The 18,593-nt window shown below is 37.9% G+C and overlaps 1 protein-coding gene across 1 annotated transcript in view; it reads right to left on the bottom strand.

The window, feature by feature from the left end:
- The window catches only part of TMPRSS15 (transmembrane serine protease 15), a 115,810-nt gene that overhangs the window by 32,083 nt on the left and 65,134 nt on the right, over window positions 1-18,593 (bottom strand). The window contains exons 15-19 of the mRNA XM_036242927.1: window positions 15,926-16,015; window positions 13,287-13,412; window positions 10,852-10,992; window positions 2,212-2,322; window positions 383-515 (exon numbers count right to left, since the gene is read on the bottom strand). Coding sequence (XP_036098820.1) covers window positions 383-515; window positions 2,212-2,322; window positions 10,852-10,992; window positions 13,287-13,412; window positions 15,926-16,015 — 601 coding nt within the window. The remainder of the gene's footprint in view (window positions 1-382; window positions 516-2,211; window positions 2,323-10,851; window positions 10,993-13,286; window positions 13,413-15,925; window positions 16,016-18,593) is intronic.

The following is an 18,593-nucleotide window of genomic DNA, read 5'->3' as shown; positions in this document are numbered from 1 at the left end:
AGAAGGAGAGTATCAAGATCTTTTTCTTCCTTTTGCTCAGGCATATTTTCTAAATTCACAACTTCCATACATTTTAAGTATATATATATATTTTTTTTCTTTATTGATTTGAGAGAGAGAAGAAGAAAGAGAGAGAGATAGAAACATCGATGAGAGAGAACATTGACTGGCTGTCTCCTCATGCCCCCCACCGGAGATTGGGCCCACAACCTGGGCATGTACCCTGACTGGGAATTGAATTGACAACCTCCTGGTTCATGGGTCGACGCTCAATCACTGAGCCACACCGGCCAGGCATTTTTTAAGTATCCTAATAAACCCAGTTTGACATCAAATAAAAAGTCTGAGAATCTCTAAAAGAGAGCAGAGCAGAACTACTTACCCCAGTCCCAGCAGCTGACAAACAGCATTGGAGACCTGGACGTTCCAGTTCTCTGCACAAGCTCCATGCCAGGTGCCCTGGATTCGGAACTGCACCAAGCCACTGGTGCTCAGCGTGCCATTGGAGAGGCGCACTAAAGGGATGAGACACAGGGTCATTTTGGCCTAAGTTGATCAAAGTAAATAATGGACTGGGGACTAAAGATGTAATGCTCTTAACATGTAGAATTCAGAGAATGGTTGTAATTTTTCTTAAGAGTATGTTGAAAGGCCTACATTGAAAACACAAATTTGGTGGACTTAATTTTTCTTTTCAGATAACAGTTTTCTCGTGGCTGAAACAGAGCTAATTCTTATATGTTACGATCATTTTCCAGCACTTAGTTGCAGTGCACGGCACAAAATAAGTAGCATAAAATATTTGCTTAGAAAATCAATAAATGTGATACACCACATAAACAAAATCAAAGATAAAAATCATATAATCACATCCATAGACACTGAAAAAGTATTTGACAAAATCCAGCACCCATTTCTGATAAAAAAGCTCAGCAATCTGGGAATAGAGGAATCATATCTCAACATAATAAAGGTCATACATGAAAGACCTCCAGCCAACATCATACTCAATGGGCAAAAATTAAAACTTCCATTTGACCCAGTGATCCCACTTCTAGGAATATACCCTAAGAAGCCTGAAACACTGATCAGAAAGAATATATATACCCCCATGTTCGTAGCAGCACTATTTACAATAGCTAAGATCTGGAAACAACCCAAATGTCCATCAGTAGACGAATGGATAAAAACGCTGTGGTACATATACACAATGGAGTACTATGCAGCTATAAGAAAGAAAGATCTCTTATCCTTTGAGACAACATGGAGGGACATGGAAAGTATTATCTTAAGCGAAACAAACCAAACAGAGAAAGACAAGTATCATATGATCTCACTTATTTGTGGAATACAATGAAGATAACAGTCTGAGGAATGGGGTAGTCCCAGAGACGAGGAAGTGGGGTACAGACTGACAGTCCCCAGAAGAGGTGGTGGTGGGGGAGAGATAAACCACAAAACTTATATGCATGTATGCATGACCAATGGAAATGAACAACAAAGCTGGGGACAGGGCAGGGAGGGACGGGGAGAGGGGAATCAGTGGGGGAAAAAGGAGAAACATCTGTAACAAAAATAAATAATTTAGTTATAAAAAAATAAAAAGGAAAATTATAAAAAAAATAAAACATTTGAGTCTGCATTAACAAAGAACGAAATAAAGTTCAACTAAATAATAAAAAAGAATTATTTGCTTAGAAACAAAAGTAAGACACAATAAAAGTAGCCACTACTCATGATATTACAGAGATCTGGACTCACTTGAAAACCAAAACAGAAGGAGGAGCAGATAATGAAGAGACAGGAATGGAAGAACCAAGTCTGAGAAAATCAGTCCTAAATAGAGATGGTTGTGCCTCCATGTACAGAAAATGCTCGAAGTGTGATCAGTAAGATGGTGCTCAAGTGCCCGGTGTGAGCTATCGTCTCTCTGCGGTATTTTATGCTTTCTACCTACACATGCACTGTCCTAAACTTAAAGTTATTAAGTGTAGTGCATTTGAACAACAACAACAAAAAATTGAGGACTGCATTTTCACTTTTCTCTTAACTAGAATAGGGTTAGAGGTGCTGAAATCACTGGGAGATGTTCGCACCCCGAAACATCAAAATATGCCCTAAGAAACACATTCATAATCTTCCCTTCCCATCTGTAAACCCCAAATGTAGAGGCTAAAGTGATAAAAGTATTTTCCTAAAAGTGAAACATACCACAGTGCGCCTCATCGGAGCCGTCCTCACAGTGTGGGAGGCCGTCACAGAGGCTCAGCAGTGGAACACACTGTCCGTTCTTACACGGGAAACTGCCTTCCTTGCAGGGCTCTGTGGGGAAAGAATATTTACTCTATAAGGTAAAGAAATGACTCAGAGAGGATTGTGGAATATCCATTCCATTCCTGTCCTTTTAAACAAGCCCTTTTAAGCAGCATGTGGTTGAACCAGCTTTGCTCTTGAATGAGACTATATACTTAGCGGCTCAGAAATAGTAGTGTGAAAGCCAAATTCTGACTCGAGCAGAGTGTGGGTAAAACCTGAAGGGTGTCCCGTGCAGCGCAGCACGAGTCACGACACCCCCCCCCCCCACGATCTTCGTTCATTTCTCTTCAGTCAATTCCTCCATCCCGAAGTGAACATAGAAGCAACAAACGCTGGAGTGTTACCCCGGCATAGAGAGATCTCTCAGCTTCACTGTGAAAATTATACCTCCGAATCTTTATTTTATAGAAATGTGAAAGTTGCCTTTTGGCACACCAAAATTGGACCAGGCCGGAAACAGTGACTCAGAAAAAGTGTAGCCAGGTGGGGAAAAGAAGTCGCAAAGAAATGAAAAAAACTTTTAGTAACAGTAATTTGAAAGGAATTGGGGGGTTGGGCTGCAAACAAATAAAGCAGGGTTAGAGTCGTGGGATGTGCTTGGCACATTAAGAAATGGAAGGGGCCCTGGCCGTTTTGGCTCAGCGGTTAGAGCGTCGGCCTGAGGGCCCAAGAGACCCGGGTTCAGTTCCTGCTAAGGGCACGTACCTCGGTTGCAGTCTGTCCTTGGCCCTGGTTGGGTCGTGTGGGTGGCAGCCACTCGATGTGTCCCTTTCACATCAATGTTTCTCTCTCTCTCCCTCTCTTCCCTTCCACTCTATCTGAACAAAAAAATGGAAAAATCTCCTCTGGTGAGGATTAAAAAAAAAAAAGGAAGGAAGGAAAATGAAGAAACTGGACAGGAAGAAACTAAATGGATCTGGTGGTTTCCAGAGTCTGAGTGGTGCAGAAAGAGGCCCCCTGGAAATATTCACTGTTTGAAGGAGTGGGTGCTCCTGTTTCCTGGAATTGTTTGGTCCGAAGGGGACAGCCCTCATCTGACACAGAGAAGGGTTTGCTTCCCTCAAGATGTTTTTTTTTTAATCCTCATCCGAGGACATTTTTCCATTTTTTGTACAGACAGAGTGAGAGGGAGAGAGAGAAAGAGAGAGAGAGGGAAACATCGATGTGAAAGGGACACATCGAGTGGCTGCCACCCGCACGACCAACCAGGGCCCGGGACAAACTGCAACCGAGGTACATGCCCTTAGCGGGAACCGAACCCGGGTCTCTCCGGACCGCAGGCGGACGCTCTAACCGCTGAGCCAAACCGGCCAGGGCTCAAGATGTTTTTGAATTGTGTCTCAGGAGGGATAATTACATGGGGATAGGGTCTCTGTTCAGGACCCTGTGGGACTTGGATCCCCTAAGCAGGTGGTTGGGTACCGAGTGGCCTAATGCCTCTTCCCCACAGGGCACATGAACAGTCATAATGAAGAAGCAAAAGCATTTGATAAAAACAAGGAACAGGGAAGCCTGTAGTTTGAAAGCTATTAGTGAAAATTAATCATAAACTAGCAAACAAAAAAGGTCCAGTAACTATCAATACTCATCACCTATTCCCAGTTATTTTAAAAAAAGGACTAGAGGATTATTTTTTCTAAAAAGTAGACGACAGAGAGTTCTTGAGGAGGAGTGCCTCCGAGTGGGAGGGGGAAATGGTGTCATCCAGGACAGCGAAGGGTGTCCCAGGACAACCCATTCATACTGGTCGCTTTCGAGGAGGAAGACCAGCATCTCGAGAGCTGGCGACACTGCACAGGGGCTGGGGGCTTTTGTTCTGTCCACTGTGGCTGTGTAAGAAATAGATGTTAACGATACTCTAGGGCACACTAACGTGTGTGCGTGTGTGTGTGTGTGTGAGAGAGAGAGACTAAATATAATGCCCTTTTCAGTTCTGTTCAGTTCTGCTCTGTTCCATCCTGTCCTGCCCCCCCCCACTCCCCCGTCCCATTCCATAACGAGGAATGCCGACCAAAACCAAATAGATTTCATGACCCGCTTCTGGAAAAATATCAGATTAAACTTAAGTATAGTGAAAAATTTCACAGGAGATGGTGACTTTAGTTTCCTACAGTGTGTGGGCAGACAGCCGAATACATAACGACCGACGCTCACTTCCCACGCGATGAATTCCGAGGTCTGGCATCGGCTGGACTCCCCGACGGCGGCCCGGCCCGAGGCCCAGGGCGGCGGAGGAACCAGCCGCGGTTCCTCTGCGAGCGCAGGGCAGGGGCTTCCACTCGGCCAGTGGGCACTGGAATTATAACTGCATGACGGCTGCCTGGTCGGACACGCAGGCTCCAGCACACGGAAATGGAGGGGCCTGCGGTGAGGATTAGGAGCTGGGTCCGGGTGTGAGATCATCTAGGAGGAGTACACCCATGCCTGCAGGGAGGGAGTCCTGGGCGCAGGGATGCTCCAGAAAACCCACAACTGTTCTACAAAGGAGCCAGCATCTGGCTGGGAGCCGCTGTTAGCAGAAAGACTACAGGAGTGACAGACAGATTGTCCTGTCTGCTTTCCCCAGGACTGGAGATGTCTGCGGGAAGGTGGAAGGAGTAGGCAGTGGAAAATCAGTCAAAGACATTTTTATCCTCCTCCATCTAAAGTTATTGGGCTAAGGTTTGTGTCTGAGTTGGGAGATTAAAAAAAAAAAAACACTTTGAATTTGATTATATTAAAGTTTTGGTGCTGTATTTGACAGTACATTTTAATATCTAAAAATGTGTCTTAATTACCCAGTTAAGAAAATGTAATACCTGAAAATACCTGGCCCAGTGAAGAGATCTGCCTGAACTATTCTGGGGGCAAAAAAGGGAGATTTGAAATAAAGTAGATGGAGAAAAAGAAAGTTTTGGTTTATACGCTCACTGAGTCCATTCTCTAACCGGAATTTGCAATATACTAGCTGCAATACCCTTGTTCTTCATCTTTATATGCCCAGCGCTTGACAAAATGCAGGGCACAAACTTGAAAATCTGCAGATATTTGTTAAATGTTAAGTGAATTCATTTACGTCAAACATTGGTATCAATCCTGGTAATAGAGTTGACACAATATAAAGCAATCTTGAAATGTATGCTTTAAAAAATACATCTTTAAATTAGGCAATTGACTAGCTGATGATAACTGTATTGATTTGAAAAATAGACGTTGATTCTATGCATTGTGAAGATAAAATTTGCTTATTCTGAATTTGGTGGTTAAACCATGAGCTTAGTCATCAGATGACCTTGGTTTGATCTGCAACTTAGCCATTTCCTTTTTATTTATTTTATTTTATTTTTTATTTTCATTTTTATTTTTTTTATCCTCACCCGAGGATATTTTTCCATTTTTGTACAGATAGAATGGGAGGGAGAGAGAGGAAGGGAGAGAGAGAGAAACATCGACGTGAAGGGACACATCGAGTGGCTGCCACCCGCACGACCAACCAGGGCCGGGGACAAACTGCAACCGAAGTACGTGCCCTTAGCGGGAACCGAACCCGGGTCTCTCCGGACCGCAGGCCGACGCTCTAACCGCTAAGCCAAACTGGCCAGGGCTCCTTTTTATTTATTTTTGACCTTGGACAAATAAATGAATCTTTCTGAGAATCAGTTTCCTTGACTCTCAAAATGGGAACAGCTATTATTTATGGCTTAAATGTATCATGGAAGTAAATTTAAAAAAATAAACTGTATTTAGTATATCAATATGAATACATCGAATGCTCAATAAATAATATTCTTAACAGCATAAATAGTAATATTTAAAAACCATCCTTTTCACTGATGATTTAAGTTTACAGTCTTGCTGGCTGTGTTCTGTTCCCCTCCAGATAAATGCATAAACCCCAAGAAATCACACCTAATCCATTCCTCTGGGTATTTTACAACAATAATTGCAGCTATTTGTATACTTTATTTTCAACTTTAAAAAATTACATATTTTTCAACCCAAATCCAAGTTACTTTAATAAAAAAAAATTTTTAAGGAAGACATGGCCTGGCTGGTTATTTCTACAAAGCTTTGCCCCATGAATGAAGTTGGTTAAATATATCAAATGTAATACTATTAAGGAGGTCCTTGTAAATGCAATTTTCAATTTGTTTCACGAACACATACATTTTAACCAGATTAGTAAGATGATAAATGGGTAACGACAACTAAATATTCTACAAACATTAATATTTTATCTTTCTAGTATTAATTTAGAAAATGGAAGGGTTAAAACTAGGGATGCATGTGTTTGTATTCCTATATTCTATTTAAAATATGTACTTTAATATGTATTATATTTATTTAAAAAGTTGACAGCCTAATTACATATCTGTGATCAAATATCTTAATATACTTATAGAATGTTAGTCACCACTAGTTAATTTTAAATTATCTCATTACTTTGTTTTCATAGCTTGTTAAAATCATTAGGTAAAAATGAGTCTCAATGCCAGCAATTTAACCATAGATGAACTGATTGATAATTTTACTCTTTTAGAAGTGTGGTCAAACTTTATTTAATTGGAAAAGCACATATTTGTTGAATGGAAGTTTAAATATCTGAATTAAAATAGGAATAAAAACATATATAAAGATTTGAAAATTGTAATTCCATTCTGTGTTCTAGTGAAAGATGTTAAAGGTTACTACTGAGGAATCTAGAAAAATTAACTTGTTTCTGTAAGAGGAATGCATTGAATGCCAAAAATGCTGAATGGGGCAAAATGGTCTATTGCTACAAAAGTGACTAGAAATTATAAATTCTAAAGAGATGACTAAATAAACTCTTTTAAAAGTCTCTTCACATGCAGAACTGGATTCTCATTCTCTACAACAACATAAAGCAGTTCAGCTTCATTAAGAAGTCTTTAATCCGAAAGTTTAACTCTCTGTAGCCTCAGAAATCTTATTTCTGATCGTTTTACGCTCATAGTGAAAGAGAAAGAAAAAGAAATATTGCTAAGAATTGAATTTCCCCATCTCCTTTTTATGAAGTCTCCAGTAACCCTGCCTCATTCAGTCAACATATGCTTGGTTTTAAATGAAACGGAATTGATCTCTAAGGCACATGCCCCACAGTCTAGGGAGGGCTCTAAACCCTTAAATGTAATCAGCCGCCACTTCCACAGTTGCCTGAAATGCACTACTAACTTCCAAATGAAGACTCAATATCAGGAAGGAGCAATGAGGAGATATGCATAGGAGGCCGATCTTAATACATCTACATTTCATGCACTCTAGTTGAATGTAACTGGAAATGTTAAAAATAGGATAAAGAAAGGAGATACAAAAATATTTATATAATTGTTTTATATTTCAAATAAAGACTTTGGAAGTTGTCCCAAAAATATCTCAGAAGGTAAATGAAGCACATAAATGCTGAACATTTATGATATCCCTTTTCTACTCTTCCCAGAAAGACCAGCAAAGCAGAGCACCAATATAAACAAATATGCGCGCCCAACCTCTCTTTCCATTACCAGCTTGATTGTCTTCCACTGCCAATTCCCTGTCTCTATAATTGCTTTCCAGTTTTTTGTTTTTTTTTTTCGTGTTAAACATCTCTCTGGGAGGATTGTGCTGATGACAACTCAGTCACTCAATTTCCTGGTCCCCAGCAGCATCTGTCCTGTGTCCAGGAGGAATGTGAAAACACATGCCCAGCATATTCAGCACACAGGGATGGCCACGGAAGCCTCCGCTCTAACTTCAATCAAGGGAATCGTCTCTAAACGACTTACTTCCTAAATAACATCATAGTAGCTGAAATCTAGCAACAGGGCAAACAAATATAAACAACCTCTATACCACAGATCTGGCATCTATTATGTGTTGGAAGCAATAGATTATGCTCTTTTGGCTTTTATCTTGAATAGAAGTTGCTTTTAATATTTTTCAAAATCCTTGGTGTTGTATTTATCTCATTATAAAACTCTGATAAAACCCAGTAACTGTAAGATTTTTAATAGAAGAGATTTGTTGCTGTCTGCCTTTTACAACCTATTCTTTTCCCACCTCTCCCCTCCCTCCTTATTTACAATTTAAAACATGTAACCATTCTTTAAAATGTTGTTTTAAGATATTTTCTCTTTTGCAGGTAGTGGAATGCCCAATAATCATTTCAATTGTTTGGGTTTATGAATAAATTTTCTCCCTTATGGGTTAGAGCTATTTGTTTTTTATAGCTCAGTTGGTTTTAATGTTCATCTCCATTTCTTTAAACATATAATACTTCTTTCGAAAGTTCTTTCCATGACATAATTCTTGGGAAAATGTTGGGAGGCCCTTCCCTCCTGTAGAATAGGCATTAGGCATTTGCTTGCTCTATTTTAAGATACTTTGCAGAACTGAGTACATAATTCATTTGCATTCCAATATGAATGGTATTGATGCCTATACATTTTTTATTGCAGCAGTTTCTCCTCAAAAACTTAGAATTATTGATACCATTAATAATCTGGTTATTATTTAAAAGCAAAGGAATAAAGGGGAGACTAGATAATATTGGCATGCCATTTGTACAGCTGCAGTTAACACTCTCCACGTCGGTTTCCTGCTCATCGATGGATGAAGAGACTGGACAAAGCAGTTTAGATGCATGCCCAGTAAAGTGGTGATGTGGAAAGATGCTTACCTCTCAATTGCACCTAGAAACAAGTCAGTGGCCAGAATAGGCATGGCCATTGCAAGGGCACAACATTTGAGACACATAAGCTCCTAAACAAAGAAAGTTCCCCCTCTTACCCCTTGGCCCTCTGGGCTTCTGGCTCTTCTGTTGCAAGGGGCATACCCCCCTGCATTCATGTGGACTCCGCACAGTGGACTGATGGACTGAATCTAGCCTAATGCTACATTAGACTCCGCTTTCCCGTGGAATGGAAACTCTGGACACTGGCCCTGTTTCCAGCTCTACTAAAGCCCCAGTTGCCCCTTTCCAGGACTGGGTTAAGGGAACTGGGACTTTACAACCTGAGGAAAATAAGTCCATGAAAATAAAGTCTCACCACACTTCATCTTCCTGTGGAGGGGTCTCTGGAAATGTGTATTCCAGCATTTCCAAAACCCACTCCCACTACAATTAGAGGAATTCAATTCTCTGATAATAACATTACTCTACTGTTCTTAAGTATTCATCATAAAATGAGCAAATATAAAGCTTGTCTGATTTTTTGAAAATGACTGTATTTATTCTGCTTGGAAATTTGACCCTAGATTTTCCTCTTGAAATTTAAAAATTTAGATAGAAAAGTTATAATGCTGATTCCTGCTTATTGATTTTTTACAGCCAACAGTAAGACTTCATGATTTTTAGGTCTCTTCAATTGTATCCAGGGTTTATATAATCCCCCCTAGTAAACCTTTTCCTGTTCTGATTGCTTCTTTCCCGTTGGAAATGCCTATTATTTTCAAACTGTAGCTTTGTTTTTTTTTCTTTCCTTGCATGCCCATTATAGACTCTTACAATTGTTGTGGCTTCTGTTTAGGGTGGGGGTAGATAAGCTACAGGTCAACTTCCGTATTTGCTATAAAGCTGAAGGCATACAACTTTCTGTGAAACAGTCAAAGGTCTAAGCGAGTTGTGAGTAGAACAGGTATTTGCACAGATAGATCTGGGATTACATAATAAACCAGATGAGGATCAAAGCTCCAACCCTGCCTCTTTCCTAGACATTCTAATCAAAGGCAAACTGACCACAATCTTTTATGGAGGGGAAAGATAGATGGAGGAAGCAACCTGTATTCTGTCTTTCTGACATATTTGCACCTAGAGAGAACCACAGAGTTGTGGGCAGCAGCATAAGAAAAATCATAGTCCAAGGGGAGCAGCAAGCAAGAAAAAGTTCTCTGTGGATTGTTGAATGCAGAGAGTTACAGCACAGATGAATATAAAGATATAGATGTGTCCGTGATGAGCAGGCAGGAAACAATTTTGTTTTTATACCTCTGCTAATTTTGTTATGAACAGAATAAAAATACAAGGTTAGAAGGTTGTGAAAACCAGCAAAAATCAGCATCAAATTCCTTCATCCTTCATAGAACTGGCTTTACACCGCTTGTCTCTACGAAGTTAATGATGTTAATCTTTTAATTGGATGTTGTTGGCATTCCAACAGCTCACTTGCCTGTCTCCCTGCTGTTCTCTAAAAATGCTTTTGGCAAAGAAAATGTGACAGACAGTCTTCCTTCCTCACAGTGCCAACACCCCACTTTTAATGTTTAAAATGGCCCTCTTCAGTGAATAAAATCCACGACTCTTTACACACCGGTGAAGTGCAAATAGAGCTGTTGAAAAATGATGTTGATCCCTGCTTGGAACATATTCAGGTAGTAGTTAAATAGATGCAAAGAGAGGGAGAAAACTTTTGTTAAATAAAGGAAAATGAGTGTTACAGAATGCAAACACTGAAACACATTTAGGCCTTCAAGTCCTATAAGCTTTCAACATTTTGCTTCAAAAGTTACAATGTAAAAACCATGGTCCAAATCATAGTCCATAATTCCAAGTGTACTGACCTGGAATCCCCAAGTGATAGCCAGTAGTGAAGGTGGCTTTAAATCCCCTTTTTGTGAGTACATCGTTAGTGATGAAAAGCACAGTCATTCTGTTGGTGGTTGAGAACACATCCTCTACTGGACCAGGCCCTGTGTACACAGCTGCTCCAAAGGAAACAAGAGAATCTGTGAGATGGTCCTTTGGATCTAGAAGGAACTATACCCCTTTCTCAGTCCCATGCGATGTGTACATTCTTTTACATTTTGGAGACTGCTTCTTGAAAGTGAACTTCCTTACTGATCTTTTCCAATATTCCTTGAGGTTTCTGTGGCTCTATAATTTGATGATGAATTACTGATATCGTTATCTGGTTGATTAGCACCACTACTGTTCAAGCTCATGTTATCCCAGAAAAATGATTTTTTGGATGCTTCTAAAGACCATTATGAAACAACAAAGACTATAATCTCCCTTAATTTTTTGTTTCAAATTTATTTGACTTTTTTTTTTTTAGTTGAACCATTAACCTAATCTGAAGGATGGATTACTTAGAAACAGGTTATAAATGGTGATTTTCAAATTTTTTTTGCACTAACCACTGTGATTTGGTTTCCATAAACAATAAAATACTCTTTACTAAACAATAAAGTCTTGAGCAAATTAAAAATACACTCATATTATTAAATGATTTATATTTTAAAATCCCTGAAAACAATTCTGTTTCAAAAGAACCTTTTGCCTAAAAATTTGAAAACTGTGATAGTGAGATCCTTTTGGAGTTCTTATTACTTTTCAATTAATTATGTAAATATAAGAGGTGAAATAGCAAAAAAAGATATTTTTTAGACCATGAGAACACTCAAGTTTTTATTAGAAGGATAATATAACCAAAAAATGGGAAAACTACTCAAACTGTTTTTATAATTGTCTATAAGGAAATCAACTTAGAAGTTCCTCAGTTCTTTCTAGCACTAACCTCCTGGCTCCACTGATTCTTTTATTGGTTATTTGTCCTATGTGTGGCTCTCAAAATCCTCTCACAGGAAGCTCCTGTTCTATAATTTTGTGGGACTTTGTGGAAGAAATCCACATAACAAGCATTGGATTAGTATAACAGGGGAACCCTCTCCACCACTCCGACCCTACATGACAATAGAAAGTATCTATTCTTTGCAGTCTTCACTCATTGGTTGCAGTGTTCATGTGATTGAACTCTGATTGCACTGGGCCAGATTAATTTTATTAATTAATTAATTTATTTTTGAGTGTGATATGCCATTAGGGCCAGATTTTATAGGAGATGGTTACTATGAGTCCAAAGCACAGTTAGATAAAATGTCTTTACTCACCAAGTGTGTTCATGTATTCAGTTGACCCTTTACACATGTTCACACTTTAATCTATGACTTATCAGAGATAAGTCTCACTAAAAATTGATAGTTGTTAAATAAGATATAAATGATTATATTTGACAGATAGATTTTTATTACATTAACATGTATTTTATAATCTACATACGATAATTTCCTTTAGAAGAGTACATTTTCCCCATGTTTATTTAAAAATTGATGATCAGCAGATTTTGGGGAAAATAAACTTTGGTCAATTTTGAATCATTTTCAGATACTAGAAGGAGCTAGTACTGGAGACATAGATAATCAAAATAATAAAATGTAAAATAAAAATTATTTTAAAATTATGCATAACAAATACAATTTGTTTTGTTAGTTTAATATGAAATAAAATTTAATTCAATATCTATCTTTGGACACTTGATGTGCACCTAATGTGTAGAAAACTGAATAACAGGTGTCCTTATCTCTTACTCTACAAGGTATAATGCCTATTGTAGGAAATTAAAACCAGCTAGTAGGAACAGCTGACTTTAACACATTAATCCTGGTTTGCTAAGAATGCTCATGAATAACATTATTCTATTTTCATTGCAAACACCCCCAAATTAAAAGTTTCCTATAAAACACAACATGCTACTCTACTGTTTCTTAGTTGTAAAAGAGTGATTACATTTATTGAGAATAAATCCATCAGTCCAATGTCTTCAGCCATACAACCTTCACAATATCTATTTATTTATTTTTTATTGTTGAAAGTATTACAAATGTCCCCTTTTTTCCCCACTGACCCCTTCCTTTCTGCTCCCAACCCCCTCCTGCCTTCCCCGGCCTAGTGTCCATGTCAATTGGTTTATATGCATATAAATTCTGTGGTCTGTCTCTTCCCTCCCCTCCTACGCCTATCCCTCTGAGGTTTGTCAGTCTGTTCCCTACCTCCATGATTCTGGATATCTTTTGGTAGACAGCTTATTTTTTTCATTATGTTCCACAAATAAGTGAGTCACGTGGTACTTCTCTTTCTCTGACTGGCTTATAGAGGGACCTGGAGAGTGTTATGCTAAGTGAAATAAACCTTCACAATATTTAAACTGCAGACTTACCTAACAGCAAGGAAGCATTTCCTCCACCATCTCTGATTTCAACTACATCTGCAATATTTTCTAAGTCAAATTCTTGAAAATGAAGTTGTATGTTCTTTCCCTTTTGGGCATGTAAATTCCAAATACCTTAAAAGTAATAAATAACAACACAATTTAGAACATGCTTCTTTTTAGTTCTTTTAAAAACGTCACTCTCTTTAGAATTCCAAATCACTTTCAAAGATGTTTTCAATTTTATGAAAACCAATACTCCATTTTTTAAAAATATGTGTGTGAGGAAATATATTGTTCCAGTCGTAAATATTTACAGCAAAGTTTCAATAAAATTTGAAATAATTTACTGTAATTGAATTTGCTTTATTTTACATAAAATGGAATACTTTAATCAAAGCTTACAAAGAATATTTTGCTCCTACAATCTAAATTTTATAAAAAATATTAATATTCTAGTTACATTTATCTTATTTTCCATGATTCAATTTAGAGGAAAATGAGACAAGAAAATATTGCTATTTCTTTAAGTAATTTGGCCATTATTTAAACATGTTTATTGGTAGTTCATTTTGAAAACAAAACAAAATTAGTAGCATTAGTATCAATAAACACTTCTTGTTCTTTATTGCTTCCGTAAACAATTTATTCTTTAGATTCAGTTCTAAGCCCTTTCATCATTCTGTTTGTGTTCTCACTCACTCTCAAGGAAGATCATTTCATCAACATAGTAATGAATTCCAAGTCTTTATTTTCTGCACTTGTCTTGTTAAGTAGATAAATTTAACCAATTATTTATTGCGTATGAATGTATGTATCTCAAACTCAACATGTAATAAACAGAATACAGAATTATATCCTTCCTAAGCGCATTTCTCTTCTTATTCTTTCTAGCTGAGTAAATGGCACCACTAGTCAACCATTCACATTTGTCTACACCAGAAACATCTGCCTCTTCCTTGACCTCCCCTCTCCCACCACAGCCGATCAATCACCCAGGCCAGCCAATACTACCTCCTATATCCCTTGACCTCACTTCTGAGTCTCCACTGCTAGTCTAAGAGATTAAGTCTCTGTTATTTTTCATTCCTAATTGGTGATGCTGATGGCTCTCTTCCCTTGACATCTATCTCTGATCCTACAAGCTAGATGGATTCATCTGAAATGCAAGCTTGATTTTTCACTATTCTCATGTAAACTGCTTGAAGTCCCCCATGTTCTCAGAATAAAATCAGAACTACTTAACATGGTACAAGATTCCTTCATGCCTCAATTTCATTTTTAACCACTCTTTCATTTCGCTTGGAGATTCAAGAAAAAAAAAACCACACCTCCTAACCTCTGCCCTCCCTGTGTGTTACATACCTTTGATGTCCCTCCACAGTGTGCTGCCTTTGTCCTTATTATAACAGCACCGTGGACATTTGTAATGCCTGAGGACTTGTCTGAAACGTCATCTAGACTGAATTATGTTTGTTTCTTCTCTACTTACTGTAATACCTAACAAGTAAAGTGTTCAGTATACGCTTGTTGAATAAATCAATACATTTAATATATTTCTCGAAATTGTTCTTTCAGTGTTATACTGTTTTTTAGTTTTTAGAGCATTACTTTGTACAAGTGATATGTTTAAAAGATGCCTTCAGTGTGAAGTAGAGATGATATCTCTGGTTCCCCAAACAAGTCAAATGAGATTAATGGTTATTATTATTTTTTTAATCAGATATCTCCCTATAATAGTGACTCTATTATTCTGTGAAAGTCATACTTATCTCTGGTGCATTTGAAGCAAGAAAAATTGACATTTTCTAGCAACACATTTTTCACTGCCACTGGGGCATTTCTTTCACGGGTAGAAGTTTCCATTTATATCCGAGGTGCTAACCGGGTATGGCCATGGGAAGAACATGTCTGTTTCCCCTGTAGTCTTTGCAGGAAGGGCTGGGACACCGAAGTGGAGTCTTTGCAGAAAGGGCTGGGAATCTGCATCTTTAACACAATCTCTACCCAGCTCCAATGAACTTCTCTATTTAAGAATAATGATCTAGAAATAGGCTATGTACAGTTTTAGCTAACCCACCTTCTCATTAGACTTAGATTTGTTGTTTTTTTTTAGTGATTCTTTTTATTAGTTCTTCTTTTAAAAAACTGGGAATCTAATCACATTACTCCAGCTGCTTTATTGACTCTAGACTATGTCTACAAGTGAGGATGTCACAATTGGCTCTTTGCTGTTTGCCCTCTTCACTGGCTCTATTCTATGGAACTGCAAACCTGTTATACACACCAGAGACGTTATATATGTCATCAAAGAGAGCGATTAAGAGAGCAGTATCTCGAGTAAGGCTGACTCACTTACTGGTTTTATCCAAATTTTAAATTTGAGAATTATAATAATAGCACCTGCTTCAAAGAATTATTGTGAGAATCGACTGAAATAATGTATATTAAGCACTAACACAGTGCCTGACCTGAAATAATTGCTTTAGATAGCAATTTATTATTGTTATTCTTATTGGGATCATTACATTAAGCAATCTCATAAATGTGGTAGATGCATCCAGATATACAAATTTGTAATCTACTCTGCTGGGTCAAACTTTGATATATACAATTGTTTCTCATGGTCTGGAAAAGAAATGACTCACAGAAAGCCAGATTAGGGTAGTTGTTTGGGAAGTTCATAGAAGTAAATGTTGTGTTCGGCTCCCACAGTTCAAAAGGTCCTCCACAGTCCGCTGAAGAGGAAAAAATCATTAGCAATGTGATATTTATTTCAGAGAGATAACACTGTTTGCTAGAAGATTTCCAATTACATTTCTTGGTTTTGATAGATAAATTTTAGAGTTTGTGGATGGGAAAATCTTACAACTTAAGTAAAGGAAGAATGCAGGTAAATAGTTCTCTTTACTGAAGACTGTCTCAAAACCTTAAATATTCCACTGTTCTTTGTAAAATTCCAAGAGGACATAATAGTGTGCAACGTTTTCCAAAATTACTTGGGTAAGGAACCATTTTTGCGGAACATATTTCATAAATAGGCTGCATGAGTAAAGTATTAACCCTCTGTAGTAAAAAAGAAAACAATTGTAATAGGACAAATCTTACATCTGCCAGTCTCTTATGAGAAGGGCTAGTAAATCACTAATTTTGCCATTTCTTGCCCCCCCCCCCCTTGTTTTTTATCAGTAGAGGGGAACTTCACCATCTTGTTCACTGAATTATTTGACTGTTAGGAAGGGGAGATAAACTGAAACTCCACTTGCTTAAGAATTGCCATAGAGTGATCTGTTACCCAACATTGTCCAGGAGACAAGTTGGCACAGAGCTGTATGCAAATTTATTAGCAAAATAGAGCACAGATTTCCAGTTAAAAGTGTGGTACTTTAAGAAGGTAGATTAAATTTATGAAATTCTTAGCATACTTTATGTTATTCTCTTCTTGCTTATTAGAGGACAATTCTAAAGTAATGGAAAAATTCATAAACTACTTTTAGTATCCCAATTCTTATTTTTATTATGTTACATTTAAGATCAAAAGAATAAAAGTAACCCAATTTGAGGACTATAGAAAACTGGGATAAGTATATATTTATCCTATTATTAAAGCAAGCTTTCCACTGGAATTATAGACTCCTAATAAGGTAGAAATCAGATTATAGGAGGGATACTTAAATATCTCTACACCTATGAAAATGCCTCAGTCACACTCTCTTCTTTCATCCTTCTTTTACATAGCATCTGCCTTATTTAGGTAGATCTCTTGAAATTCATGTGCACCTTCCAAATATGTATGCAATAAACCTCTTAGATTTGGGTTCATGATGTATCTAATGGGACCGAGAGGCAGTTGCTGTGGCTTGAGAGTAGCATCATTGCCAACCTATCCAGTTCTGCAGGCTGGCACGGCCTGGTCTACCTGACATGCTCTCCTAGGCCAGGCTGGTCTGAACCCAGATGAGCTTAGCAAGAATAATAAAACCTCTTGCATAAAACTTATCTTTTGCAAAGTGTTTCCATGAACATTGTCTTATTGGGGAAAGAATATGGTATATATAAAAGGAAGATGTGTTAGAGCTGGTGGATTAAAATTGTCACTCTGGGTTAGTTACTTGTCTGTTTGAGATGTGGTTTTCTCCTGTATAAAACATATATATTAGAGATTTTCAGGGTTGTTGTAAAAATCAGACATAATTTATGACAATTGCCTACACATCACCTAGCATATCCACTATTGGTTTTCAATGCATTTGTGTGGTAACTACAATTATTATTTCTATTTTAAATGGACAAGTTGAGCATTGGAGGTATTCAGTTCCTTGCTAATGCTGTACACATTTACTTAGTGTCAAAATCAAAACTTCAACTCAGTTAATCACAAGCTCATCCCACAGCACGTTACTATCTCCTAGTGGGTTGATTAAACTCTGAATCATTTTGACCATCTGGTCTGAGCCACAGGCAGGGTTTAGACTGAGTCTCAATAAGTGGCACTTGATGGGTATATGGCATATTCTTGATGGGTACAGACAGAGAGAAAAAGGGGAGAAGGGAACATAAATGAAAGCACTAACAAGTAAGGTCAATCATGGATAGACAGAGAGGAAGGAAAGCACGAGCTATAGGAAGAGTGATGATGGGAATAAGGGCAGGTCTCCCCTGGAAAGGGTGAGAGAGAGGCTAAGGGAATCCTGTGCTCCCACAGCAGCTGTTCCTCTCCTGGACTTTGTGACTAATTGTCTTGCAAAGGTTTCTGTAGAAGAGTCTACTACAACCTCTTAACTGCAATTCATTTAATACTAATTCCAAGTGACATGAATGCTTCCTTCCATCTTCAGTGAAACTCATGGAGAAGAGAGTGTAGCAGCTGGGACAGAATAACCCTGCACACTGAGGACTGAGGTAGACCAGCTGTTCCCCGTTCTCAAGTTCAACCATGGCCAGGTGGCCAGTGGGGCTTTTGTTTTATTTGTTGTTGATTTTTAATAATCACTCTCATTCTCTCTTCAAGAAATAGAAAAATTTCAAAATCAGCTACTCTTACTAACTAGCTGATATTTTAGAGAACGTATTAAATTTTTACATAACTAAATCCTTGACAGTACACTATATGTTGTTGAATAGGTAGGACTTAAATAAACACACAATCAGAACCCAACGTTGTCTTGTGTAACTGCTAAGCCTGTCAAGGCAGGCAGTTTACATAGCATTTCTCCACTAACCAGAAGTCTTGGAAAATTCATTCTTTTAAAATACTGAAGAAGTACTTTTTGAAATGTATTTCAAATATAATTCTATATTAAATAATGAATCAGT

The sequence above is a fragment of the Molossus molossus genome, unplaced genomic scaffold (genome assembly GCF_014108415.1).
Source record: "Molossus molossus isolate mMolMol1 unplaced genomic scaffold, mMolMol1.p scaffold_m16_p_5, whole genome shotgun sequence".
NCBI classification, from domain to species: Eukaryota; Metazoa; Chordata; class Mammalia; order Chiroptera; family Molossidae; genus Molossus; species Molossus molossus.
This window is presented reverse-complemented; position numbering and strand designations above follow the sequence as displayed.